The following is a 27269-nucleotide window of genomic DNA, read 5'->3' as shown; positions in this document are numbered from 1 at the left end:
AATATGCAGGGCCATATGCACCCACATAATAACACTGTCAGTCATTGTGTATTCTTAATTACTGGCCCTCCATAATAACTTATTACACATCTATATCCTTAAATAGGATCTTTGGGTTGGGGGTCCAAAGCCTGAGCATCTCAGGCCAAGTGATGAAATGGGACCCTATTATTTTTAGCAGCAACCCTTCCATTCCAATAGTGGTCTTAATATACAGTCATAACATATTATTGCTGTTATTAGGATAAGAACCATCTTAAGACTTTAAAAATACACCAGGCATGGTAAGTAAATGACGCCCTGTTTATATCTTATGTTAAATGCGTGATGTCTCGTTTGGTGAAGTCGCAAAACTATGTCAAACATTCCTCTCTCTCTTCTCCGCTCAGGTGAACAGCAGCACGTCTGTTTCGCCGGTCCCTCCTCCTCCTCCGTCATGCTGCTTTGCCCCCATCCCCCTCCCATCGACTGCCAGCCGTCTAAACAACTCCAGCTGCAATCGCCGCCGCTGCTACGTGCTGCCGGCTATTCGATCACCCCCATCCAGCACAAGCTTTGCCTCCGCCGGTGTGCAAGCTCACGGACGACCGCTGACACATCCTCCATCATGACGGGCGTCGCGGCTGCCTCATTCTTCTCCAACGTTTGCCGGTTCGGCGGTTGCGGGTTGCATTTCGAATCCCTGGGCGAGCTCATCGTTCACATCGAGGATAACCACATCGGTGAGTCGCGCTCCGGTTTCGGCCTGCTGTCCCTCTAACCAGCCGGAAAGGCGCGTCTATGCGTCGGGTTGCACGTAGTGACGCGTCGAATCTGCCGCGCAATGTAAATAGCATTAGCTTGGGTATGGTTATGAAGCGGCCGAGAATCACGGGCAGGTCGGCGGCGGCGGCGGGGTGCACGGGTTCGCGCCCTCCTCGCACGGGTCCCAGACGCCGCTGTGGTTAGATCTAGGCCCGCGCGTACCGTAATCAGCGCTCGCCGCGATGAGCCATTGTTTGTGCTGTGTATACAAGCTGTCTGTCAAGTCTGTAGGAATGAGTCGCTGTTAATGTGTTTAACAGTTTGTGGAGACAGACACGCAAAATTTCCACTTCCAACTAACATCAGGTTTACGTCAGGGCTTCAGTGTTAAACGATTAACCACCGTTCAGTTGAATTGATCTGTTGCTCTCAGAACTTTGTTGCATACGTTTTGCATTTCATAACATGTATTGCACGCGTTTTGATGCATGATTGCATGTATTTCACGATGCATGAAATATATTGCATGCATTTTCTTGCGTGCATTTAAGTGAAAAATAAGTTTTGCTTCAGTATCAAAGCAGAACACTTGGAATAGCGTAAAGAAAACGCATTTTTTTTCGATTCTATGTACGTTTGGACTCCGTATAAAATGTTACTTAATTAATTCATATGAATTCGTTTTGTGGTAAAATATGGACGATCAGTGGCATGGTTTCCATATAAAGTCACCGTTAGTTGACCTACTTATTGTTTGCGCGAAGATCTGAATGTCTTGCAGCTCTGTGATGGAAAATGTGGGAATGTTTATGTTTAACTGGTACGTAATTTTGCTGCGATTGCAATTTGTGCACGCACGTGTGCTTACCCACAGGGTTTCAAAGGGCTGCTCGCTCTAGATCTTCTGATGGTATCTCTTTACTAAGCGTGTTTCCATAGTGACATCAGCTGTCATAATGGAAGGCTTATGTCAGAATGAAGCACACCTGCACCCCCCTCTGACACTGTATAGCGTCATAAAAGATCAGCTGGCTTGATTTCCTCAGGGGTCACTGTTCTGCCTTTAAAGCCTTGGGTTTGACCTCAGTGCCCCTCCTTTAATGAGCACAACAATGAGGATGAGTCTCCCTCCCATTATTAATACTACAAATCAATAGAAATCCTATTGGGTGGTGCTGGTCCCATGCTGTAATTTATTTGAGCAGTTTGAGAAAAGTTGTTAATAAATCCAAGATTTTACAACGTGATACAAAATACATTAATTATTGAGCATTCGCTTTCTGCTGCTGAGTTTGGAGATTTATGGATTGTATAATTGCTCTTAGGAGTTGACAAGGCTGTATTTTTAGGCAGCATGTACAGTAGGGCCTCTGTCAACATGTCCTGGTGTTGTGTCAACTCTTTCTGTCTTTCACAAACTAAAAAAGATCACACGCATGTAACAAACGAAGAGATACTGCTGGTAAACTGTTGTTTTGGGATTAGTTCAATGTTTGATTGATAAAAATATAATAACAGGTAAAATGGCCACATACACTTTAAACCCCTGTTGTTAACAAGTTTTTATTAGAAGTAGCGTGACAGTAATGTGTGGCTTTAGGTGACCTTTGAACTTATTTGACATAAGAAGATTTTTACACAATTACAGTCAGGAATATAGTAAGTATTTCACTTCATGTTCACTTCGCTTCTATGTGTAACTGTGTACGTGACAAATAAACTTGAAACGAAACAAGTATTCTCAATGTAACAGACAACATTACCTTTTTGTCGCAGTAGTCTGAAAGACTGCTCAGTCTGTTCTGTGTTACATTTTGTAATGTGTCATCACTTGCTTTTTATTTGCTGCTTATATGCAAGCTAATGATAATGCAAGCGGCTTCTTCCATTGTTGTGACAGTTAAAGTGTGTTTGCCAGTGTTTGATTTAAATTTCAATGGGTTTGATTTCAATCTGTTTTTCAATAATCATATTCATACCAACAGGACAATAGAAAGTTCCATGCAGGATCTAATTTAGCCTATGGAGCCAATGTCCTGCTTGCTGTTGTAAAGTAATAAATCCAAAGTCAACAACAACAATATAGTATTTATACAAATAAATAAATAAAAAGTATTTATACAAAAAAGTATTTCAGAAGTAGTTTTTAAAACAATGGTTGTGCACTTGGGCACATTATTTGTCTTTGAAGTTAACCCCTCAGATCAGTTTTGTAGTTTCCCCAGACAAAGACCTTAAGCAACATTGCCTCCTTGTGGCGGATGCTTCTTAAAGTGACAGTTCACCCAAAAATAAACATTCGGTCCACCCTCCAGTTGCTCCACATCTGTATACATTTCTTTGTTCTAGTTGACACAGAGAAAGATATTTGGATGAAAGCTTGTAACCAAAAAGTTCTTGGCCACCATTGAGTAAAGAACTGTTTGCTTTCCTACATTCTTGAAAATATATTCTTTAGTGTTCATCAGAACAGATAAATGTATACACATTTGGAACAACTCGAGGGTGAGTAAATGCAGACAGAATCGTTTTTTGGAATAACTGTTCCTTTAACATTAACTGCCAGGAAGGTCTGTCACATTTACTTTAACTGATGGTTATGAAATGGTACCAACTGCTGTCAACCATCTCTATACAGAATAAAAGATTATATAGATTTTTTTAACCGACAGCTGGCTTGACATTGTAAATGGCAGATTAAAATCTTAATGTTTCCTCAAAGCTCAGATGCAAAACCTTTACCTTTGCTGTACATGCCATTGCATTTAAATAGGATTGCATTATACTCACAGAGACAGCAAAGAGTTCATGATATTTCTGTTTATAGTTGCCTAGGCTAAATGGAATTGTGGGTTATGTCATGTTCACTCCTTGTCGACTAGACTGTGCTCAGGGTATCCTGACCTGTATTTAAAGTTGTTTGTGAGGATGGAAATTTGTTCAAACATGCCCTGTATGTTTCCCATCTATTGTAATTGCATGTAGCAAACAGCTGACATCATCCCAAACAACTGAGAACAGAGAGTCGCTTTGTTAAAGACTGTGTTTCATATCCTCTAACATTATCAGCATATTGTGTGTTGTTTACTTTGATTTTTCCGTCCCCTCTTTGTGAAACCCGTCACAGTGTAACTGAATTAAAGATGAATGGTTTGAGTATTTAACGCAACACATGTGAAGTAACAAAACCTCAGCCTGGGAGTGTAAATGGTCAAGTTAGTAATAGTATAAATATCTAGAACCAAACACGACTAGATACAACACAAATGTACATTTACACAGACATGTCTGAAGGTTTTGTAATATCACTCCTGTATTTTTAAATGTGGTCTATAATAATTGACCATCGCTAGATTTAAACCAGAAGCACTTTCAGTATCATTTTATTAAAAAATATTTTATTTATAATTAAAGCTTAAAGATATAAGTCTAACATTGTTATATGTTCTGTTGTTTGTGTATAATTCTTTTATACAACATGGTTCGCACGCAGTAGTGGCCAAAAGTGTCCGTCCTTCTTGCTTTTACTGAAACATACAGTATTAAAGATTTTGTACAGTTCATCCGGAAAGTGTACATAGCGCTGCACTTTTTCCACATTTTGACACGTTAAAGCCTTATTCCCAAATGGATTAGATTCATTTTCCTCAAAAAAAATACTCAAAAACAAGTATGATGCTACAAGCTTGTCACACTTATTTTTGGGCAGTTTCTCCCATTCTTCTTTGCAAGATCTCTCAAGCTCCATCAGGTTGGATGGGGAGCATCGGTGCAAAGCCATTTTCAGATCTCTCCAGAGATGTTCAATCGGGCTCTGGCTGGGCCACTCAAGGATATTCACAGAGTTGTCCTGTAGCCACTCCTTTGTTATCTTGGCTGTATGCTTCGGGTCATTTTCCTGTTGAAAGATGAACCGTCGCCCCAGTGTGTGGTCCAGAGCGCTCTGGAGCAGGTTCTCATCAAGGATGTATCTGTACATTGCTGCATTTATCTTTCTATCCTGACTAGTCTCCCAGTTCCTGTCGCTGAAAATTGTGGTGGTGGTGGTGGTGGTATAGAGGCCACTGTGCTCATTGGGACCTTCAACGCTGCAGAAATGTTTCTGTACCCTTCCCCAGATCTGTGCATCGCTACAATCCTGTCTCGGCGGTCTACAGACAATTCCTTGAACATCATGGCTTGTTTTGTACTCTGACATGCACTGTTAACTGTGGGATCTTATATAGACAGGTGTGTGCCTTTCTAAATCATGTCCAATCAACTGAATTTATAACAGGTGGACTCCGATCAAGTAGCAGAAACATCTCAAGGAAGATCAGTGGAAACAGGATGCACCTGAGCTCAATTTTGAGTGTCATGGCAAAGGCTGTGAATACTTATGTACACGTGCTTTCTTTTTAGTTTGAATACATTTCACATTGTCATTATGGGGTATTGCTTGTAGAATGTTGAGGAAGATAAGGAATTTTATCCGTTTTGGAATAAGGCTGTAAGATGACAAAATGTGGAAAAATTGAAGTGCTGCGAATAAATTCCAGATGCACTGTATGTATGTTGTCGCCTAGTGCATCGACTCTAAACGCAGCTCAGCTAAAGAATTTTAAGAGGCACGAAGGTCTTCACAGCGATGCCACAAAGATCCATTCAGTCAAAGGTTTTTTAAAGAACCATCTCTTTCTATCACGACCCAGGGTGAGACACGGACAGATGACCCAGACGGGGTAAAGGTTAAAACAAGACATTTAATAAATAAAAAAACCACCAAAGTGATAACATAAAACAGGGACGTATAATGATATTTATAATTTTCTTTTTACCGTATTTTATATTTTATTACTGTATATGATTGTACACTGTACAGCACTTTGGTACACTATGTAGTTTTGAAGGTGCTATATAAATACAATTTTGATTGATTGTTGATGCTTTATCTGAACTTGTAGGATCATTAAAAGCAAATATACCCTCCTTTTGGTCACTTCTGTAAACTATTCTTTTAAGTTGCGTTTCTTTCAGTGGCCAGAAGATGTCAGGCTTGTTACATTTCCTTGCTTTGTACGGAAAGAAAATCTGACATTGGTTTGTGGAAAGTGTGTGGAAAACACTTAACATTCAACTCTGCTCCTTTAAAGCCACAAATGTAGGGTATAATAATACAATATCAAAGCTTTGAGGTTTTCGGAGAAATAAATAATCGTAAAGTATCATACATCCTCAGTACTGTGGCTGTTTTTGACTTCAGCAATATAATGGAGAAATTTGCATATCACTAAGTTATAAACATTGGTGTCTTTCTGGTAAAAACATGACCTATTGTTTTATGAAATGTGGAATAAACCAATACTTCTCATTACATAGGAGCTTTTAACTGTAGAGGATAATTTGAAGAGTTTATTTACAAAATGAGTTTTTATTGTTTTTTCAAAAATAAGGTTTTTTATTGTGCATTCCAATTAATATCAATCAATCTGCAGCTGGTTTGTTTTGATTTAAACAATTATACCTAAAAACACAATAAAAACATGATAACATAATAAAAACATTTAAAAAACTCAGTTATCTCATTTTGGAAACAAACTCAGCTCAGCTCTGTTTCATTTTTTGTATACGTGTGTGTGTGTGTAAGTGAGAGAGTATGAGCAGGAGTTGCATTAAATGACTCGTCAGGTCTTTTATGAGGCAATTAGTGAGATCCAGTGGAAAATCCATTATACCAGCTTTCCTAGTCCCACCCAAAACTCTGTATGTGTTTGTCAATATGTGCTAGTGTGTATAATCCATTCGTTTCTGTGTGTGTGTGTGTGTGTGTGTGCGTGAATGTTTAGGTTTCTCTTTTCATGTGTGTGCCTGTCCTGTAAGCATGTGTTAGTTTGCATGTGCATCCGGAAGTGTTTGGAACAGCGTATCCTGCTGAGGTCTGAGAAGTGTAATTACAGCCTCGTTCCCTCCTCTCAGTCCCTCTTCCCCTCCTCTCGGCTCCCTCCATCCGGAGACCTGCTGCTCTCCAGCACATTAAAACACTCTCCTGCTTTTTAATTAGCCGTCTGGAAAACAAACCCGGCTGCTCCATGCAGGGCTTCTCTGTACTCCCACACAGACACACATATGCACAGACTTAACAGAATCACCTACATGTGACAGTCGTTGCTGTACTCCACCACACGGTGGTGTATTTGCTCTACTACAATCCTTCTATTCCAAGAAAATGTTCCAGGGTTACATTTCAGTCAAATTTACATCCATCTGATCTCAAATCAGCGTTAAATTTGTATAAGACAGCAGTACATTTGTCCATTGACATTTGATAGGGAGAGGATTTAATGATATGGCTGTGAATATAGGGCATGTTTATGGGAGAAAGTTCTTTAATGTCCTCACAGGGGCTGGGTATTATTAGCCCTACATAAAGATTTCATAGGGATTTAATACTGGTCATGGCCCATTAAAATGCATTATTACCGCTACTGGTCGGTACAAGCGGGGTGCTCAACCTAAGTCCCTGCGGCTGTATTGATGTTTTTTGTTTGTACTGAATTATGACAGCCATTATTAAAAGTTTATGATTTTGCTAAATGTGAAAACTAACCCTGGGGCATTCATTGTAATGGATGTATTTGTGTGTGTGTGTGTTTCCATGCTACCTTTCCTGTGGAAGTACCTTGTGTGTCTCCATTCTGTAGGTGAAAGGAAATCATAAAATTGGAAAACATTAACTTTGCCCTCCCCACACTCTTCTGCACCTGGCACACTTAATTAAACTCACCACATTTCACACATACGCACACACACTGTTTCACTATATTTGTGAGGACATCTCATTGTTTTATTTCAGACTAATGAAAAATGCTGCCTGATTTTTTGAATAGTGAAGAACATCTCAGATATCCTCACAAGTGTATTTTTAGCTTGAAAGCTGAAAGCGCACACCAGCAGGTAGAATGATTTGGAAACACTAATAAACCACTGATGAAGACCACCTCAGTGGACCACCTGAGATACAGAAATGTGTGTGTGTAAGAGTGTGTGTCCTTTTATGTGGTGAGGAATGCCTATCCCATGCAGCGCAGACACTAGAAAGTGCTCTGAAGAGATTTAGGCAGAAACACATAGAAGTCGCTCTATAGACTGGTTTGTGATAAAGACGTTTTGTTACATTTTTCCCATTTAACTTTGATTTACACACATTGATGTGATGTGTATTATTTAAGCTTTTCTAAAATTTAAGATGTTCACATAATGTCAAATTGCAAACAATATTATTGAAAGTTGCATGAAATAGGGATGGCAAAAGTTTTGAATGCAAAATCATCTGACAAGTTTTACAAAGCCTACAGAGTGTGTAGACGTTGTGAGAATAATGGTTAAGTGAACATGGTGGAATGCTCTTAATGGTGTTGGGTAATACCTCATTTGGACATATGGGACCTATTATATACACTGCCTGTTATACTCCGATGTAACTGTGTACATGCATGCGATGCAAACCCTGTTTTTTGCCATCATTGTTTTATTAAGATCTGATTGACATTTAACATCATTCACTCACATCTTAGATTTAAGAGTAAGTGTAAGAAATGTTTTTGTCATTGTAAGTACAACCAAATTTAAAATGACAGCTCTCAGATAGAAAAGTTCGAGTGTTGTAGTGCATGTTGTAAATGTTCTTTATCATATGATGATAGCGCTTAGACTTCAAATGATCAAAATTCTAAGCAGATAACATATATACTATAAATTAAGTAAAGTACTGCTATTTTGAGAGTGTCTAGCGGCTGTTTCACCCTCATGTTTTATCGGATACATACAATATAAATGATAAGCATTGGCTTTATTACAATGAACATATACTTGTGCGCACATATGTTGTAGAAAGACTCCCAATCCAGTCAGTGTCACCATAGACCAAGACTCTTTGCCACATGAGGGCAGTCTCAGGCCATGATATAGAGTAATAGAAGTGCACACACATATGCACACACTTGGCAGTGAAACGTTTGAAGCATTGCCTGGTGCGCCGTAGGCAATGGAGGCTGCCTGCTGTCACAAGTCGAATGGAAAAAGTGTGGTATCGGTGCGGCGGGTGGGCTGGCTCTGGCGGGAGCATAAAGGGTGCTTGTTTGATTAAACTTACAGTAAGCACGAAATGTGTGAGCATATATGTAATGGTCTTTCATCTATTTATAACATGCATGTATTTAACTGGCTGTTTGTGTTTTTTCTTTTAGATACAGACCCCAGAGTTCTAGAGAGGCAGGAACTGCAGCAGCCCACATATGTTGCTTTGAGCTACATTAATAGGTGTGTGTGTTAAAAAAAGGTTTTATCTGTATATGTTTATTTATCTTTTTAATGTCTATAACAGATAACTTTGAATGAAACAACACATTACAATTCCATTGGTTGCCATTAGCATTGCAGAAGTGGACTTTGCACTTCTTGGGAGGTCGGTCAGAGGGATGATGCTTTCAATTGACACATGCTGTACTTAAAGTGATTGTTCACCCAAAAATGAAAATTTGCGATTTCAAACTTGTATGACTTTCTTTTGCAGAACTCAAAAGATATTTTCAAGAATGTTGTTAACTGGCACCCATTCACTTACATTGTTTTGTGTCCATACAATAGAAGTGAATAGGGGCCAGTGCTGTTTGGTAACCAACCATAAAATATCTTCTTTTGTGTTCTACGGTTCATACATGACAATAGGTCGAGTAAATTATCACTGAATTTTCATTTTTGGATGAACTATCACTAAGTCTTTAACCGTTGCATGATTTTTGTTTGGTTTAGATTCATGACCGAGGCAGCACGAAGAGAGCAAGAAACTCAGAAGAAGAAAGTCCAACCCAAAATTGCCATATCGGTCACCGGAGGTGTATCGCGTAACAATACCGCCACTCCTCCTCGCCATAGCAACGGCAGCCTAACCCCACCCGTGACTCCGCCCATCACTCCCTCATCATCCTTTCGCAGCAGTACGCCCACAGGTTAATGGAGTGTATGTGTTGATATATGAGGACATTACATTTCTCATTGTTTAGACGGTGTCATAACTTAAAGGTATAATGCAACATATGAGAATGTTTGAATGTCTGTACCACTCTCGAGCAAACTTAATCTTAAATTCCAAATCGGTTGGTCACTGATAGTTGAATCTGAATTAGGTTAAATCCATTAGTTACAGCCAACAGTTGTGTTTAAAAAATATTAACCGCGTCATAAAACATATTAGGACCCTAATGATAATGAATCGCTAGAGGATTGGACCAAAGGCCACAGTTGCTTTTTCAGTGCTCATTAGTCCTTTCATCAGCTAATATATATAAAGCAAATAAATGACTATTTAAAGAGTTTCATTGTTGTGCCCCAGGCAGTGAGTGTGATGAAGAGGAGGTGGAGTATGAAGACTCTGACAGCGATGAATCCTGGACCACAGAAAGTGCCATCAGCTCTGAATCGATCCTCAGCTCCATGTGCATGAACGGAGGTGATGAGAAGCCCTTCGCGTGCCCCGTTCCAGGATGCAAGAAGAGATACAAGGTACTGCACGCATCATATGTTTGTATAGTTGTGAGGACTTCTCATTTGTTCTGATATTTGACATATTACTTAACCCTTATACAAAGGGAAGTGCAAAAAGATTTGACAAACAATGTGGTGGACCACACTGAATGCGAAAATAATACACAACACGGTTACAGCTAATCAGAACATATTTGATATTTAAAAGAGTAATTTTTTTCTACACTATTTTACACCGTCTTGACATTTTATACCTGAATTACTTTGTTTCTTCTGCAAAATACAAAATATATATTTTGAATAAATGTTGATAACCAAAAATCGTGTGTCCCCATTGAATTTTATTGTATATACAAAACCATTGCAAGTCAATATGGGCCGACGATTGTTCTTTACCAACATTCTTCAAAATATCTTCTTTTGTGTTCTCCAGAAAAAAGAAAGTCATACAAGTTTTAAATGAGAGGAGAGTAAATGATGAGAGAAGTTTCATTTTTTCTGTTTTGAGCCAATAAATTAACTGTGGGCATGGCTACATTATCTTAATCAAAGTATTAAACTTTGTACATCAATTGAGCCTTTGAACTGTGCCAAGTAATTTTGCATGCTTAAAATCTTGCGTAACCACCCCTTTAATCAAAACGTATTTGTTTTATATATTCTTGAGTTTACCACTAGGAACGGAAAAGCTTTCTTGTTTCTAGTACCTTCTTTCACTATCTCAATCTTTTTCTTCTTTCTACTTTCTCTCGTCTTCAGAATGTGAACGGTATAAAGTACCACGCGAAAAACGGGCACAGGACGCAGATCCGCGTGAGGAAACCCTTCAAGTGTCGCTGTGGGAAAAGTTATAAAACCTCTCAAGGCCTTAGACATCACACCATCAACTTCCACCCACCCCTGTGATTCACACAAGGCCATTTTTTACCTTACATAAATCATGCGTAAACTGGGATCAAACGCTGATTTTTTTCACATTTTACTTTTACTTTGCGTGCGACTTATATATGCATGTAGATATTCTTGTACATTTGCACATTCCATGTATTATTTCTTAAGATATTCTTTATTTGCTATTTTATTTAACTACATCAAACTAAAAATTTTGGCATTAAATTAGTCAACCAGTGATGAAGAACAGATAGATTTTTGAATATTTCTTTATTTTGTTTGTTTGTTAAACATACTTAAGGATATGTTGAAACACGTGTGTACATACAAAATGATGGCCTATAAGTACACGTTTATATATAAATATATATTAGTAACTAAGTTGTATTATCCAAACTTTTTATTTTACATTCTATATTTTTCAGAACATGTATATTGTTTTTATACAAGAACTTTATCTCATCTTTATAGAACTTTTTTGACATTTCATATTTTGATTTGCTTCGTAGAGGAGCAGTATATTATTGTCAGATTGGAAGTACATTGATCTCAGGTCAAAACGCAGCTGCCAACTTTCAAAACCAACAAAGCAGTAAACAGGAAAACATGGGAATTCCGATCGCTCCGTTCCAGAACATTCCACACAGAACCTTAGACTTCTCAGATTTTGTTTGCATGCGGCTTCCATGCATGCAGCAGCTTCCGTGTTAAATGAAATCCTCTGCATGTGGCCTTTTCCAGACTGCTGCCTGGAGATCGCGTTCAATACCAGTCGCAAATGAATTCTGAGCAATATTTAATCCAGTGATCTTTGAATGACTCCAATTGCATTCGAAATGCATAGTGTACAAAGAACGGCAGATTTATTCTGCCTTACCATGTAATGCCAGCAGTGCAGAAGTGCCAGGATGTTTTTCCCCCATTGTTGTTTAAAAATGAAACGTGGGTGAGCTGCCAAATCTGGACATCTGGCTATCCGTTTGGTGCCTGTTAGAAATTGTTTCATATACTCAGCCTTGCAGTATTGTTTCTGTCAGTTTGAGCTTGTACGATTCTGTCAGCCTCGTTGCTGTTGATCGTTTATTTACACATTTGAGACTGTCCTCGATTACCATGTCTGTGGTTGTGTTTGTATACGAAAAGGTATTTTTAGTATTGTTGCCCTCTGCTTGCCTTGTAACTACGGCTTGCTAGCATGACACGGACGCTTCTTGGCTTGTAGTCGTACTGTTACAATCTTTGTTGTCAAAAGTATTATAGCATTACTTTGTATTGTTACTGTTAGTATTACAGTTTGATAGTGCCAGATGCATAGCTATGCCTGAATATATTTTCTCAGTTTTAATTCTTGAACAGTTTTGCATCGGTCCTGTTTGTCAGCCAAATAAGCATACCCTGGTTTACAAAAGAATATGTCTTTACAAGCTGTGAAGAGCTTGGACTCTTGTGGTGCGCAGAAGGACCAAGCAAGCTTTCCCATCCACTAATCTAGTTTAGTAACGTTGGTCACTTTTAAAAACTTGGACCAAAAATGGCACTGCCCAATTCCAGGTGTGATGCTTGGAATGTACAATATGGTGTTGACCCTTACATAAGGATAACGTGGCATAGTTTTTTTTTTTAAATATACCAACGTACTGATCTGGTACTCCAAAGTTCTTAACATAATGCAGTGGTGTTACCAGTTTAGTTTGGTACTGTAATGTTAGTGGTGCTAAGACTGGACAAAATGTTTATGGTGTTTAGTATACATTGGCTATTTTCATGGTTCTGAAGTGATGTTAGATTGTTCCCGTGCACCAGAATCTTAAACACTAATATCCAGATCAGTCATATGTACTGATATAATGGAACATTGTTTCCAGCTGACAACATTTGGAAGACGTTTTAATTGAACGGTTTCTTTATTTAGATGCCAAATACTCTAGCTATCCAGAGCTGAATAAAGAACTGTGTTGGATGCCGGTCCTTGAGACTCGTCTTGTTTTTTTTACCATGTTTCATGTTTGTAATATGTAGAAAGTGTGTATTTTTAGACGCTGTACCAGTTCACATTTGTACCCCACTTTGGCTACAATGTCATCTGGTCTCAGAATGTGACAAACAACACAACCTGTTAAACATGATTTTGATGGATATGATCCACATGTGTTCTTACACCTGCAACCTAGTAAAAAGTGACAAATGCATTTATTTTGGAGGGAGTTTGATATACTATATAGTGAATGTATCGTATTGCAAGTCTTTTGTAAAGTGCTTTTGAAATTATATTTTCGTACTGTATGTTTTTGTGGAAACCGTTTTGTGGAACAGAGGCAATTTGTACGTGAGATGTATAATGCGTGTGCGTTTGTGCGAGCGAATGAGAGAGACGTCTTTATCCTCAAGCTATAACGTAAACCTTAGGAGAATGATAAAAATAAAAAAATCAAACACAATGTATTGTGACTGTTTCTTTTGTGGTTTATTGTCTATAGATGTGTAATTCATTCATCAATACATGGACAAATTCCGGAGGTATAGCGTTCTTTATGTAACATACACTTGACACACAAACACAGAGCAACCGTAAGTTAAACTTTCTGTCAAATTTTCAGTATGAAGCATCAGCCGTGATGGATTAAGGAATTTCAGGCAGAGAATTGCGATTAAACCTTTGCATTATATGTCATTAGTCAAATGTAGGACGAATATAATGCTGAAAGTGCATTCAAATGTGGAAATTGCTTAATGTAAAATGTTTGAACCAATGATGCACTGAATTAATAGCTTTTAAGAGCTAAGAACCATTCTCCCAAAAATAAAATTCTATCATTTACACATGTTTTTCAATGCAATGAAAGTTGATGTACACCAAGGATACCTATAGTTAACATTCACTTTTATCATAAGGAAAAGATGTGCTAGATAACCACTTTCGGATTTCATGCAATAGAATTACTGGTGTTTTAAACGTGATATAAATTATAATGTTTGAGTGAACTGTCCCTTTAAAATAGTATATCTTCCTACAAAGAACTGCTTCATTGCTTTTGAGGGAAAACTTTAGGATTAAGGTCTGTGAATTTTTGGGTCACACAAAATGATACTTCATTGCATCATTGGTCCTGTTAAATAAATGTTTTAATAAATATTTTAAATTATTAAATAATTCTCATAACAAAGCCTGTAGCACTCATTTTAAAGCACACTCAGGTTTACAGTAGAACACCAAAATGTCAAACTAAAAACGTACTTTTAAAATCTTTTCTTTTTACATATCTAGTACACCCGAAGACAATATAATAGAACTTATTTCTGTCTTTTTAGATTTTAACCTCTAAATAATGCTTGTCTATGTGCAAATCAAACATTCTGATTGGCGAGTCCTCCTCGAACAAGTTACCTTGCAGCTGTTACAACAAAGTGACATCATTAGCGTGTGTCCGACAAAACACAGAAGCCCCTCCATCACCTGAGGTGTATTATTTTCAACTAACTGCAGAAAGCCTAATCGAAGTTGTCAAAATTGAGAACGTTGCCGTCGAAGTGTGTGTGCACATGCTTCTCGTAGAGATGCTGCTGGCAGTCCAGAGGAAACTGTTCATTGCAGACGGGACAGACCCTCCAGTGGGACTCGACGTGCCGTTCGAAACTGCTCTGCTCGAAGTGAGGTGGGAAGATGACCTCGCATAGGGGACAGCGCTTATGGACGTCAGCTCTGTTGAAAAAAAGACACAAAATGTGTACTTATTTCAAAACTAGTATGCTGTCTGTATTTGTGGCTTATACCTGGTGTCAAAGCAGAAGCTAGTGGGGCTCTCGTTGGATTCAAGACTCTGATGATCACAGACTACAGGCGCCTCGCCATCACCTCCCTAACAGAGAAACAAAAAGCGAAACTGAAACACGTGCATCACTTCTTCTTGACCGAGAGTCTCGGTTTTCTCCAGGCTGGCCCATTCAGCTGTCACCTCTTTATTGAGACATAGAAGGTCTGATCTCACATGCACCCACACATTCCGCCGAAAGCCACGCCTGTCTGCACACAGCCGGCTTCCAGCAAAGGTTAATGGGCTTTTAACGCAGCAAACGAGAGAAGAGGAGAGATGGGTCACCGCCGATCCGCACCCTCAAATATCACAGGCCGCCACCCCTAGCCAATTAGCATAGCCCTAGTCAACATGTCTCTCTAGCGAGCCTCTACCCTCGTCACTCCAATCCACTAATGAGCTCTGAAGAGAAAATACTTAATTGCCGTTTCATGCAAATGAGCCACCTCTGTATTCACCTGTGAACCCAGGCTCGAGGTGTGGGGAACACAGAGGGCAGCAAGGAAGGGAGAAAGAAGGCAGAAGTCGAGAGGAAGGGTTGAAAGAAATGTTGGAAAGAGATATGAAGTGATGGTAGTCGGAGAATATGTGGAGAGAGAGGGAAACTAGATGTGGATGCTGCATTCAATTCAACTTGTGTGTCACACATCTGTTTGAATGACATCACACAAAATAGTTTGAAAACCGTCAGACACAGTTTTAAGCAAATGACATGCATTAATGAGCCAATATCATATGATAATCAATGTGGTTATTTAAACTTTTACAATATGTTTATTTACATTTATGCATTTGGCAGACGCTTTTATCCAAATGATGTATATTCTTACGTTAGGCCGCTCTTCAGCAGGGTTCTCCAAGCCATCAGGAGGACTTAGACTTCTTGAAGGTTGACTGCAGACTACAGGACCACCCCACGGCGGTGGGGCCAAAGGAGGGGGTCGACAGGTTTGTTCCGGAGATAACGCCCCATCTGCTCCATCTAACGAATATGAAATGCTTAGAATGGGACACAAGTAAATGTCCTTTTACCAAAGTATGAACTGCTAAAAAAATTGACTAGAAAGAAACGTGTCCCTATTGTACCCCGAGTCTCCTGCTCCGAGTAGGGGTTTCCAAACCGCAGTTCAGCAGGTTGCTGGGGCACCAGTGGAAGTGGGTCTTGTGGGTAGGGCAGTGGGTAACGCAAAACCATTGGTTCTTTGTCTTTTGAATTCCGACCTCCCGCTGCTTCCCCTCTGTTCATAAACTGCCGCAACTCCTAAGAGAGTAACCACGGTTACCTCAAAGCAGTGCCTACATCTTTATTAACAGATGTGTTAAAGGCATAGATCGACCGAAGATGAAAATTCTGTCATCATTTACGCACCGCACCCTCTTGTCATTTCAAAGCTGTATGACTTTCTTTCTTCTGCAGAACATAAAAGAAGGTACTTTAAAGAATGCAGGTAACCAAAGAGCAGCGGCACCTATTCACTTCCATTGTATGAACATAAAACCAATGCAAGTCAATGGGTGCCAGTTGCCAGTACCAACATTTTTCTAAATATCTTCTTTTGTGTTCTGCAGAAGAAAGAAAGTCATACAGCTTTGAAATGACACGATGGTGAGTAAATAATTACATCATTTCCATTTTTGATTTTCGGAGACAAGATTTCCAACTAAAGGAACTCCATTTTCAAGCACTTTGTGATAAATGATACTACTGTAATTCAGATGAAATATTACCAGCCTTTAAATAGCAATGACACAGTGTATAACTTTGTCCTTTTTCATTCGTTCTCTTAATCTTTCTTTCTCCCCTGACCCGGATCTATGTGCCATGATTAGAGGCATTATTCCCACACTTAACATTTCACACAAGTGCTGATGGGTATTCAGAGAGCTGAACGTGGCATTTAGCCGTGACTCTTGGGGCTCAAACATTCACACCCAGTCTCCTAAGTATTTAATGCTTAAAGACCATCATTAACATTCAGAAGTTCAAATTCATAAATGCTAGTTGTAGACGTTTTGTCAATTTTTTCGATCATTAAAGTGAATTCTGTCATCATTTACTCCTCCTCTTGTCATTTCAAACCTGTATGACTTTCTTTCTTCCACTGAACACAAAAATATATTTTGAAGAAAGTCATAAAGGTTTGAAATGACAAAGAGGGTGAGTAAATAATGACAGAATTTTCATTTTTGGGTGAACTATGACTTTAAGCAGTAAATAATGACAAAAACATGACATTAAGACAATAGCAGATTTTAGTTAGTAATAATATGTTACAACACCTTTATATTTGATCTTACCTCTTCCAATCTCTCCTTTTCTTTTGTCACCACCACAAGACTCTCTCTTAGTGCTGAAACCTCTCTGTCCTTCTCTGTCACTTGAGCCTATGAAGGAATTCACACATTTATTCCGGCATCAGAATTTATATGCTATAACTGCTGTATGAGAACCACTAAACAATAGTATACTGTAATTGCTATGCCAGTAGTGGAACCATAAGAGCTGCAAAAACAAAATATTAAATAAAAGTATTTTATTTTGGGGTGAACTATCCCTTTAAAGGCGATCTGAGATCAGTGTATACTGTATAACTAACTGAGACACTGATATATAGTCTTACGGTAACCTCCTGATGCAACTAGAGGTTCCATGTCTAAAAAAAAAGAAAGAGCCATCTCCCACTTAAGGTGTTATTTTCTTTCTCTCAAGAGTAATCGTTGTGTAAATGTCTGTTTGGGTTTCAAGTTCTGTCGAAAAGGGTTTGCTAAGGTCCCTTACCCTGCTCTTCAGTAAACAGTTGTAAAGCATTCGTCAAGAAAGCGCATGCGCATTTAAACACGCTATAAATAAAAGACTCTGTATTTAGACAAAGTCGGAGACACCATCAAAAGAAGAGACAAGTGGAGTCCTTTATGACTCATCTCCTTTCCACTTGGCCAACTCTGTTCTTTATGACTGACACACACTCACACACGCTAATGGAGTTTCACGTCCCTCAGCACACAAACAAAACGTGGGGTGGTGTGTGCGTGTGCAGGCCCTTTCATGTTAGTGTGTGTGTGTGTGTGTGTTTGTTTACCTTAAATCGCTTCTCCTCATTGGCTAGCAGTAGCTTTAGGTTTTCACTGATGGTGCTCTGCTCTCTCCACTTCTCCTCCATGCACGCAAGTTCAGTCTCAACTGACACACTACACTCCTCCTCATCTTCATCCTCATCATCATCCTCCTCCTCCTCTTCTCCTTCTTCTTCTTCTTCCTCCTCATCATCCTCCTCCTCCTCCTCCTTTCCATCTTCATTTCTCTGTCTTTCAGCATCTGTCTGCGCTGCAGGTTTAATATCTGCAGGACATTGATCTTTCAAAAACAAAGTAATCCATTATGTGCATAATATTTAAACAAGAAAACATCAGTAAGGAATAGCTTTTAAGTTTAAATACAGGTTATGGTGCATTTCTATGCATGTCAATACCTGTGGGAGGCGTCTCTGGATCTGGGGTGTGTAACTCCTGTGTGGTCTCTGTAGAGGCATCATTCCTACTAGAATCCTGAAAATTGCATAACAGATTTAGATTATTCACAGTGGTGTTTTAAAGGGCACATTTCTAGTAAACATCTGTATATAAACTGTATTGAACTGCAACAAAATACGTACGTAATTTTTGCATTTAGGTGAAAGACACAACAGGGTAGAGCCATACTTTCATTGACTTACCCCCTGCTGTGTCTCTTGTTGTTCGGTAAGTTTGATGACCTGTCTTCGCAAACGTTGACACTCTCTGTATTTCTCTTTGTAGTGCTCTGCAGCCATATTTAGACGCAGCCTGAGTTCCTCTACTTCTTTCTGTAGCTCCGCCTCCAGCTCAGAGGACACACCCACTCCTGCACTAACCCTGCCCTAAATAAAAACAAGTCAAGAAAAGATGCAAGGGAAAGCCAAAGAGAGACAGTTCACATGTGCTCTGGATATTGTTATTTATAGATGTTCCCAGGCAAATTATCACATGTCTGGTTACCACTTCCTGTGAAGCCTGGTTCCTCATCCTGTCCAGCTGTTTCTGGATGTGTCGGCACTCTTCCTGGGTTTTAGTTAATTGTGCCTGTAGGTCTTCAGCCTCCTGGCGAGCACGGTACAACTCTGCAATGGTGCGATCTCGACCGCCAGAGGCATCACGTAACTCTGAGCCCAACATGGCAGCCTTTTGTCGAGTGGCTTGAAGCTGCTCCTCAGCCTGACGCAGCTTCTCTTTGAGACTCTGGAGATATACATGTAGAACAAAAATACAATATATGCAACATAACCTCATAAATTTTCCTTATCCGCTTATCCTAATATGCAATATATAGCATTTGTGTATTTTACTATCTTAAAGTTTCTCAAATAATACAATATTTTCTAAAATACTATTACACATACCCTTAAATATAAATATAAGAAGTCGATCTTAGATCAATTATTTTTATGTTTATTATATGTTTTATATTATATGCAGTACAATGTTAATAAAAAAGACAAAGGTTTACTGATTATTTATAATTGTTTCTAGGGATGTAACAAAATTATCGATATTGTGTTATCGCAATAGCAAAATTGTCTCAATATCATGGCCACACACGATAGGTCTTCCGGGCCTAACATACAGAATGTCTGAAAAAATGATAGATGGTACCTTTGGCAAAGTCCATCTGATGCAATTCATTTTTTTAGGTCATGTGACCCATCTATTACCTCTAAGCAACAGTTATGATTAGAGGATAAAGAAAAGAGGATAGTTATGGCAAGTTTCCAAGTCATCGTTTGTCATTTTAAATATCGAAATAAAATATACCGCACAGTAAGATTTTTATACTATTACAGCCCTAACGGTTTCTAAATAACCAATAAAATGTAAGTGTTGCCTTTCCTTACAGCATCGGTGGAGTGTGTGTCTCTCTCTGTGCGGAGTCGGTGTAACTCCTCCTGGTATTGTGCGATGGTGACTTCCCTGTTCAGCTCCATCGCCTTCAACATCTGCAGCTCAGCACTGAGTTTAGTGTTTTCTAGCTCCACGCTCCGCACGTGAGACTGCAGGCACACACACGCAACGCTGAGCAATGCACGTCACACCTCTGATCAATGCACACCATTACACTACTACACACTCACTCACTTTATAGAGTTCCCTCTCGTCTCTCTCATTCTTCAGCTGAGCTTGCAGACTGTCTCTTTCCGATAACACTTTTTGGAGGCGGCCTCTTAAGCTAAATAAAAACACAAAAATTTTGCATGTAAAAACTCTAATACAAATTAAATGAACTGCAGTATATTTTTATCTTAAGATACAGCGTGGCCCAAAAATCATGGCTACAAAATCCAATTTAGACCTCCATATTAGTTAAGTAACATTGTGACAAAAAAATATTTGTTGAATTTTGCCTTTGTAACCACTAAAACACACAAGATGTTCACACTTTGCAATGTTAAATATAAGGTTGTGTTTGTGTGTGTGCTCACCAGTCAAGTTCGGTTTCTTTAAGAAGTGTTTTCTGTGTGATTTCTAACAGGTCCTGCTCAAGCTGTCTCACTCTTGCCTGAGCTTCCTCCTTCTCCTCCCACAGGCCTTTCTGCAGCTCCTACCAACAGACAACAGGTATTTTATTTAATTAAAAGGCTAAAAAGCCAATATTGTTTCAAAAGTGATCTAACCAACAATTTGACATTATTGTAAATAATTTACATTTCGTCTCTAGTGACTTACCATTTGCAAGCATTTGAGTAAAAGTGACTTACAAAATGAGGCAAACAATAGAAGCAATCACATCCGCAAAGCGCATCAAAAAATTCAAGTCAAATCGCTAAATCTATGTCATTTGAGAAAATATTATTTTACTTTTATACATTAAAAATAAATGTCAACTTTTTGTTATAATGTTACAGTTAGTTATGTGATTTTTTACAAATCATTATACAATTATGTAGTGCCTCTGCTATACTGACTCTAAATAAAGTAGTCTTTACTAGTTAAAAAAAACTTTATTTGAACACAAAATTATTTGATTGGTAAAATATATATGGCTAGACCCTTTCAGATGTGATTCATTTCATGAATGTTGTGAACAGGATTTAACTAATTCAACTCCATTTTAGTCACAAATTTCATGAGACCAGCAGGTTAAAGACTAATCTGCAGGAAATGATACAGACTTCAACCTAAAAGCCTATTTTTGAAAATAAGAACATTGTACTTATAAATCAGAAAATTACAAATCAAGCTAACTACATTTATAGAAAATAATTTTAATATTTCTGTTACTAAAAAAAGATTTTCAAAGTTTTAGCAATTTGATGTTAGGAGTCGTACTGAAAAATCACTTTCAATGTTTCATATTTTACAGTCGTCATCAGTAAATCACAGTAACATCTGGTTTTGAAAGCACACATGCACCACTTGTCCTCCGGCTAATCTGGTGACTCGTGGTGTTTTATGGCCGATGATGTTTCGGAATTGCTGCACAGGCATATAAAATCTGCGGTCGTAAAATTAGCAGCCACAAAATATATACTTATGTTCTCACGATAAAGAGAAAGTATATTTTCATATTTATGTTCTGACAGTTTAACAGACATACACACACTTATGGCATAAGAGATGGTTTGTGTGGTAAGATTAAATTATAAAGTGTTAATGTTTTATTTGTGCTGTTCTTTGTCCTTTGTGACACTCATAGTCCATGAGAACATTCAATAAATCTCAGAACAAACACTAGGGGGCGATAAGAGACCAACAAACCAATTGAATGAGATTCTGCTGTTTTGTGGCTGAACTGAATGGCAGAACCCCCCAAAAAAAACAAATATTTTGAAGAATGTTGGTAACCGAACAATAATGACACCCATTGACTTGAATAGGTTTTGTGTCTGTACAATGGACACTGTACAGTTCTTGTTCAGTTACCACCATCTTTAAAATATCTTATTTTGGGTTCTGCAGAAGAAAGTCATACAGACTTGAAATGACAAGAGGGTGAGTGAAATTCACTTTAAACTATCACTTTAATTCAATACACACGACGAAAAGGGAGAAACAGGTACAGAAATAAAAGTGAGGCAAAGAGAGAGATAAAGCATTGCGTGACTGGCTGCTGTTGTCTCAGAGACTGGGCAGGTCTCCTCATTTCTGTTGAGTGGTTTCTGTGGACATTTACTACATGGCTATGCGCTCAAGCCTGACGTCACATCTACCCTCCCTGTGGTCAACATGGCACAGCCATGATAACAAATGCCTGTGCAAACTTCTCTCTTTCTCTCAAACTCAGTTCCTTCACTTTCAGTTCACCATCCTCATAAACTCAGATTTAAGTATAAAATCACTGTATGAGGATGGTCAGTAAAACACAAACACACACAGACAGCCATTATCTGATAAGATAAAGTGCTCTGTGGGGGTAGGTTCACTGTCAGTCAAACAGAAAAAAAACATTTTATATGTGGAGCCAGAAAGTCTTCGAGCTGAAATGTGCACATACGCACACACGGGAGTGCTTTGATGTGAAGATAACTTGAACTTGTGATCGCTGGTGTGTCACACACTACTCAAACACTGGGATTTTTTTTATGCTTCGTTGCTAAGACACTTTTATATGCGCATTTAGTACCTGGTTCTGTATTCTCTGTTTCTCCTGAAGCTGATCTCTCTCCTGCGTCAGGAGGCGTACTGCTTTCTGCAGTTCTTTGCATTCTTGTTGGACTTCCTCTACACGCTGCTGCTCACACACAAACACACAGTTATTGAGTCAAAATGAACAGACAATGTGTGTGCTTGTATGTATTAGTATGTATAATACCTCGAGTAGTCCGGTCTTTGTCGTTACAACCAGTATGTCGGAGTTGCCATCATCCTCCACTGTGAGTAGCTCCTCCCCAGTGGGCGTGGCCGGCCGGAACTGGAACGGCGTGCTGGCACCTCTGATTTCACCAGTGTGTGTGACGTAGCAGAACTGGTAAAACTCACTGTCACTACGGGGAACGTAATAACCTAGGAAACAGCAATCATATTATTTGCTTAGTCAATGTCTTTTTAACAATGCACTTTACAATAATAACATATGCACTCAAGTTTGCTGACCACAATAATAACCAGTGGAAGGAACATTTGTTTATTTTTTATTACCCTAAAATAATTATAAATTGTTTAGAACTTGTAAAATTAGTTTATGAAGGCTCAGATAGTTTCTGATCTATTAACTTGGGAAGTGACCTTAAAGAGATGAACATTCAGCCAGTTCATTTCAAACCTACATGACTTTCTTTCTCCCGCAAATGACAAAATATATTTTGAAGAGTGTTGGTAACCAAACAAACGCAGCACCGTTTCACTTCTACTGCATAGACACAAACCAATGCAAGTCATTGGTTCGGTTACCAGTATCCTTTAAAATATCTTCTTTTGTGTTCTGAAGAAGTAAGAAAGTCATACAGGTTTAAAATGACAACAGGACAAGTAAATGATGACAGAATTTTCATTTTGGGGTGAACTATGCCTTAAAGATATAGGTATAGATAGTTATTTGTAGGAGGAATCGCACTTAACTAGTATGTAATATTCCTCTCATACAGCTCATTTTAGGTGTTTGTCTTTGTACCTTGAAAGATGATGGTTCGGTGAACAGTGGATCCCTCAGTGTAGTTTTCCGGCAAGGGAGACCAGAGGAACGTGTAGTAGTCTCTCGCACTGCTCCAGCCCACCTAAAACACATGGGAAACATGAAGTGAGTCAGAACTAAAACGATTTAAATGCCGCTATAAAAACCAGCCTGAGAAGAAAACTAGTTTATGTTGCTCTGACCATACCAATACAAGTAAAGACATACAAAAAGATTAACTCCATGTAACTTTCAGAAATATGATAAAAAGAAACATTTGAGAACCAAACTTTTGCCAACCAAAATGACTTTGTCTATTTAATAATGCGTGTTGGTGATGCTATCTTTTTTGCAATGAGAGGAGCGCTAACACACAAAAGGCATGGTTAATGCATGTTGTCTGTGTGTGTGTGTGTGTGTGTGTGTGTGGGGGGGGTCTCGGAAAAGAAGGCGTCATGGAAAAAAGAACCGATAAAAAGGTGAAAACTTTACACTTGCTTCAAAGGCCGATTAAATTGTGTGGTTGCTCTAAAGTGTATGCGCATGTCTTTGAAGCAAATATAAATTGGTCAACCACCCATTTTGCGCATGTGCAAATGAGTGATCATATAGTTATATGCAGTTTAAAATAAAATAAGATAAATAATTAAATATTTCTCTCCCTCCATCATAAACATGTGAAATGCAGTAACATTTTAATTACAAAGAAGACACGCACAACACATACAGATCTTTACTGACAGTAATTTGTCATCATGGTTTTTCACAATGCTACCAGACGTTTACTTTGATTACACTACATCACATCTGTAATCACTTTTAAAAGAAAGTATTCAGCTTTCATCTGGCACACAGCTATCTATGATGAAATCACAGATTAATTACAGAGAGAAAAAGAGGAACAGAGCGAGGGAGAATATCTGAGTGCGTTTCAAACCAGCCATACTTGTAGATACACGACCAATAAATGATGAATTAAATAATAAGGGGGTTGATGTAACTATAAATCAGATACATAAGAACATGTTCCCTGTGTGTGCGACAGCTTAATAACACAGTACCTCTCCGAGTGTGTGTTCGTGTCTGCACAAACCAACTGTACGTGTATGTGTACACCACATTTTAGCCCGTATTCAACGTGCCTCAACATCTTTTAGGTAATCATTACAAACGTGTGTTGCCTGAAATCCTACAGCCTTACAGAAATCTTAAGTTTAAGCTTTGGTTTAAAAGAAACTAAGATGAGTTTTTTGTTTCTGTACTGTCTGGTACAGCACTGCATTAGCATAAATGTAACACACGCACTGATCAAATTGTATACATTTAAAATGGACTGTAAGTATCTTTGGATTTAAGAATCTGCTAAATGCATGAATGTCAAATGGGATTTATTAATAGCAACGTAAGTATAGATTGAAAGTAACTTAATACTTGCACAGAAAAATTTAAGTCAAAAACGAATATGCAGAGAACTAATACGCAACACTCTCACAGAACCACCAGAGGGCACATATGGTTCACCAATTAATAAAAAGCCAAGGTTAAGGTGTGCTAAGGAGTTGATAAATTCAACCGTTTTATTCCTTAAGTATGATACTACAGGTATTCTCTCAATACTTTTGTCAATTTATATTAGTTCAATATACAAGTCTGATATGCCGGTCTCTTATTATTACTAACCATACATAACATATGAAAGGCACTGTGTGTCACCTAACTGGAGTTTTTCGGCGCAAAAAGATGTTACGTTTCAAATTGTGAGTTGTACTTCATTCCAGCTGGCTGTAAGTAGAAATGCCCACAGCCTGCAGAAAGGACATGAAAACACATGCACAACAAAACCCTATTCCTCTATAAAACTAACCATCAAAACAGAGTGATATTAAACAGATTAACCATCTATTTTATCCACAACATTTCACTCTGCAAACCAACACTCTAAATGCTGTCTGGAAAGATCTGGTCTATTTGAAGTACCTTATTCCAGCCATAAACTGTCTTTTTATCTTAACAAGATGTAAAGTTTCCACACACTAATTTCCTCTTTATTAACTGTAGGATTAAATAAGATGAAAGAAAGAGATACAAAAAGTGTTAAACTGAATGAAGATAACGTGTGCAAATCTGACACACTACAACTTGAATACAAAAACGTTTTGGTGTTTAAATATGAAGGTTAAAGATATAGTGATAATAGTGAGGTTTGTTTTGGTTTTCAAAAGTTTATGAGTACATGTGTGTTTAGACAGACATATATCCAAGAAAAGCAGACCTCCCATTTAGGGTGGTCTGCATCATTATGTAAACCCAAAAAGACAGACCAGCATAGTCAAATATAAATTCTGTATCTGTTCCAATGGTCTAACCTTTTACGCATCTTTAGTGAGACAATGTTTTGCTAGGGCACATTTCTGTGAACCAACCTTAAAGATGCCAACCCAATCTTTGGGATGTGGGGTTATGAAAGGAGTGAGTGTGTAATGACACTCAAGCGCTGCCTGTGGAAGGAAACTTTTCCCAACATTCTGGAATATGACATGGGCAAAGTTTGATGTTTCCATGGCAACACTTCCCCCTCCACCTGCAGGTCCTCCGGTACTACAGGCTAATGACATTGTGAGTGGTCCAGTAAAGCCGTCAAGTGGTCTACCTGTAAAGATGTAAAAAACAAGAAATGGCAGTAAAATAAGTATAAAGTATTACTGACACGGTTTCTTGCAAAAGAATATTGTTTGGTTGTGTTTAACTCCAATCTAAGAAATATTTTCATTTCTAATCCATTCACATTCATATTTTTGTTATGTTTAAGACATCTTTCTCTCCGCAGGAAATTGCATAATGGTGATTATATTTCCCTATTTTAATTGTACATACAATTGCAATGTGCTTATGTTCATACTAATTACATAATGGGCAAATATAACAACGTTATTAAGGAAAGAAATACAAATAATACACCGCATGAAGAAGACCTGTCCTATTGCAGGCCAGATGGGGCGATGCCGATTAAGGCCTGCATGCATGGCACTGCTGCTGATGCTCAAATTCCAGTTTATACAGGCCTTGATCGTCATTGAGAGCTCGATTGAATACAATAAATTGCATATTACTACTGAGGTCACAATATGATCACTAAGGACTACATATTTGCAATTTATATGTCTCCATAAATCGATAGGCTATATATATATATATATGTCACTTGCATCATATTGATAACTTGCAAGTCACTGCCGATTAAATGACAGCTAAGTTACAAGTATTTAATATGAAATATATTTGCATCATTTTGCAATATGTTTTACGAGCGGAATAACAATCGGTGACATTATAGCATCAGCTGATGTAATGAGTTTTGATTACTCAGATCCAACATGCGTTCACCGCAATCCAATCTCGAAACCGACGCGTGCAATTCCATCATGCTACATGCAGATTAGCATCATATACACTATGCGCTCGCTACAAAATCCGTTATACCTGTAATCCATGTTTCCTCGAAGGTCAGTAACTCTTGTTGCTTAGATCGCTAGACAACTCAGATTAAACGCAACATTGTAGCTGAAACCGGGTGTCAACATGTTTGGGTAATCTGAAGATGTCACGCTACTTCCGGTCCGTTGCGCCCTGTGATTGGTTTATTTACCCCTGCCAAGACATTCGCGAATTGCTATTGGCTG

At 38.5% G+C, this 27269-nt stretch overlaps 2 protein-coding genes across 2 annotated transcripts; one reads left to right on the top strand and one right to left on the bottom strand.

The window, feature by feature from the left end:
• Positions 1-436: 436 nt before the first annotated feature.
• On the top strand, positions 437-13572 carry jazf1a (JAZF zinc finger 1a; the record flags this gene model as incomplete). The annotated part of the gene is made up of 5 exons (XM_079485364.1): positions 437-722; positions 8970-9042; positions 9535-9731; positions 10115-10284; positions 11026-13572. The coding sequence occupies 5 exons, from the start codon at positions 437-439 to the stop codon at positions 11170-11172; spliced, it is 873 nt and encodes a 290-aa protein (XP_079341490.1). The 3' UTR covers positions 11173-13572.
• Positions 13573-13671: 99 nt separating this feature from the next.
• tax1bp1a (Tax1 (human T-cell leukemia virus type I) binding protein 1a) lies at positions 13672-27208 on the bottom strand. Its single transcript, XM_079484038.1, has 17 exons — positions 27070-27208; positions 26013-26239; positions 23590-23692; positions 22792-22982; positions 22603-22710; positions 20462-20580; positions 20118-20208; positions 19877-20032; positions 18984-19223; positions 18683-18865; positions 18440-18515; positions 18050-18324; positions 17268-17354; positions 16056-16230; positions 15800-15951; positions 14929-15014; positions 13672-14857 (listed from the first exon to the last, which is right to left on the bottom strand). The coding sequence occupies exons 2-17, from the start codon at positions 26202-26204 to the stop codon at positions 14647-14649; spliced, it is 2445 nt and encodes an 814-aa protein (XP_079340164.1). The 5' UTR covers positions 26205-26239; positions 27070-27208; the 3' UTR covers positions 13672-14646.
• Positions 27209-27269: the final 61 nt, after the last annotated feature.

The sequence above is a fragment of the Barbatula barbatula genome (genome assembly GCF_947034865.1).
Source record: "Barbatula barbatula genome assembly, chromosome: 21".
Classification (NCBI taxonomy): domain Eukaryota; kingdom Metazoa; phylum Chordata; class Actinopteri; order Cypriniformes; family Nemacheilidae; genus Barbatula; species Barbatula barbatula.
This window is presented reverse-complemented; position numbering and strand designations above follow the sequence as displayed.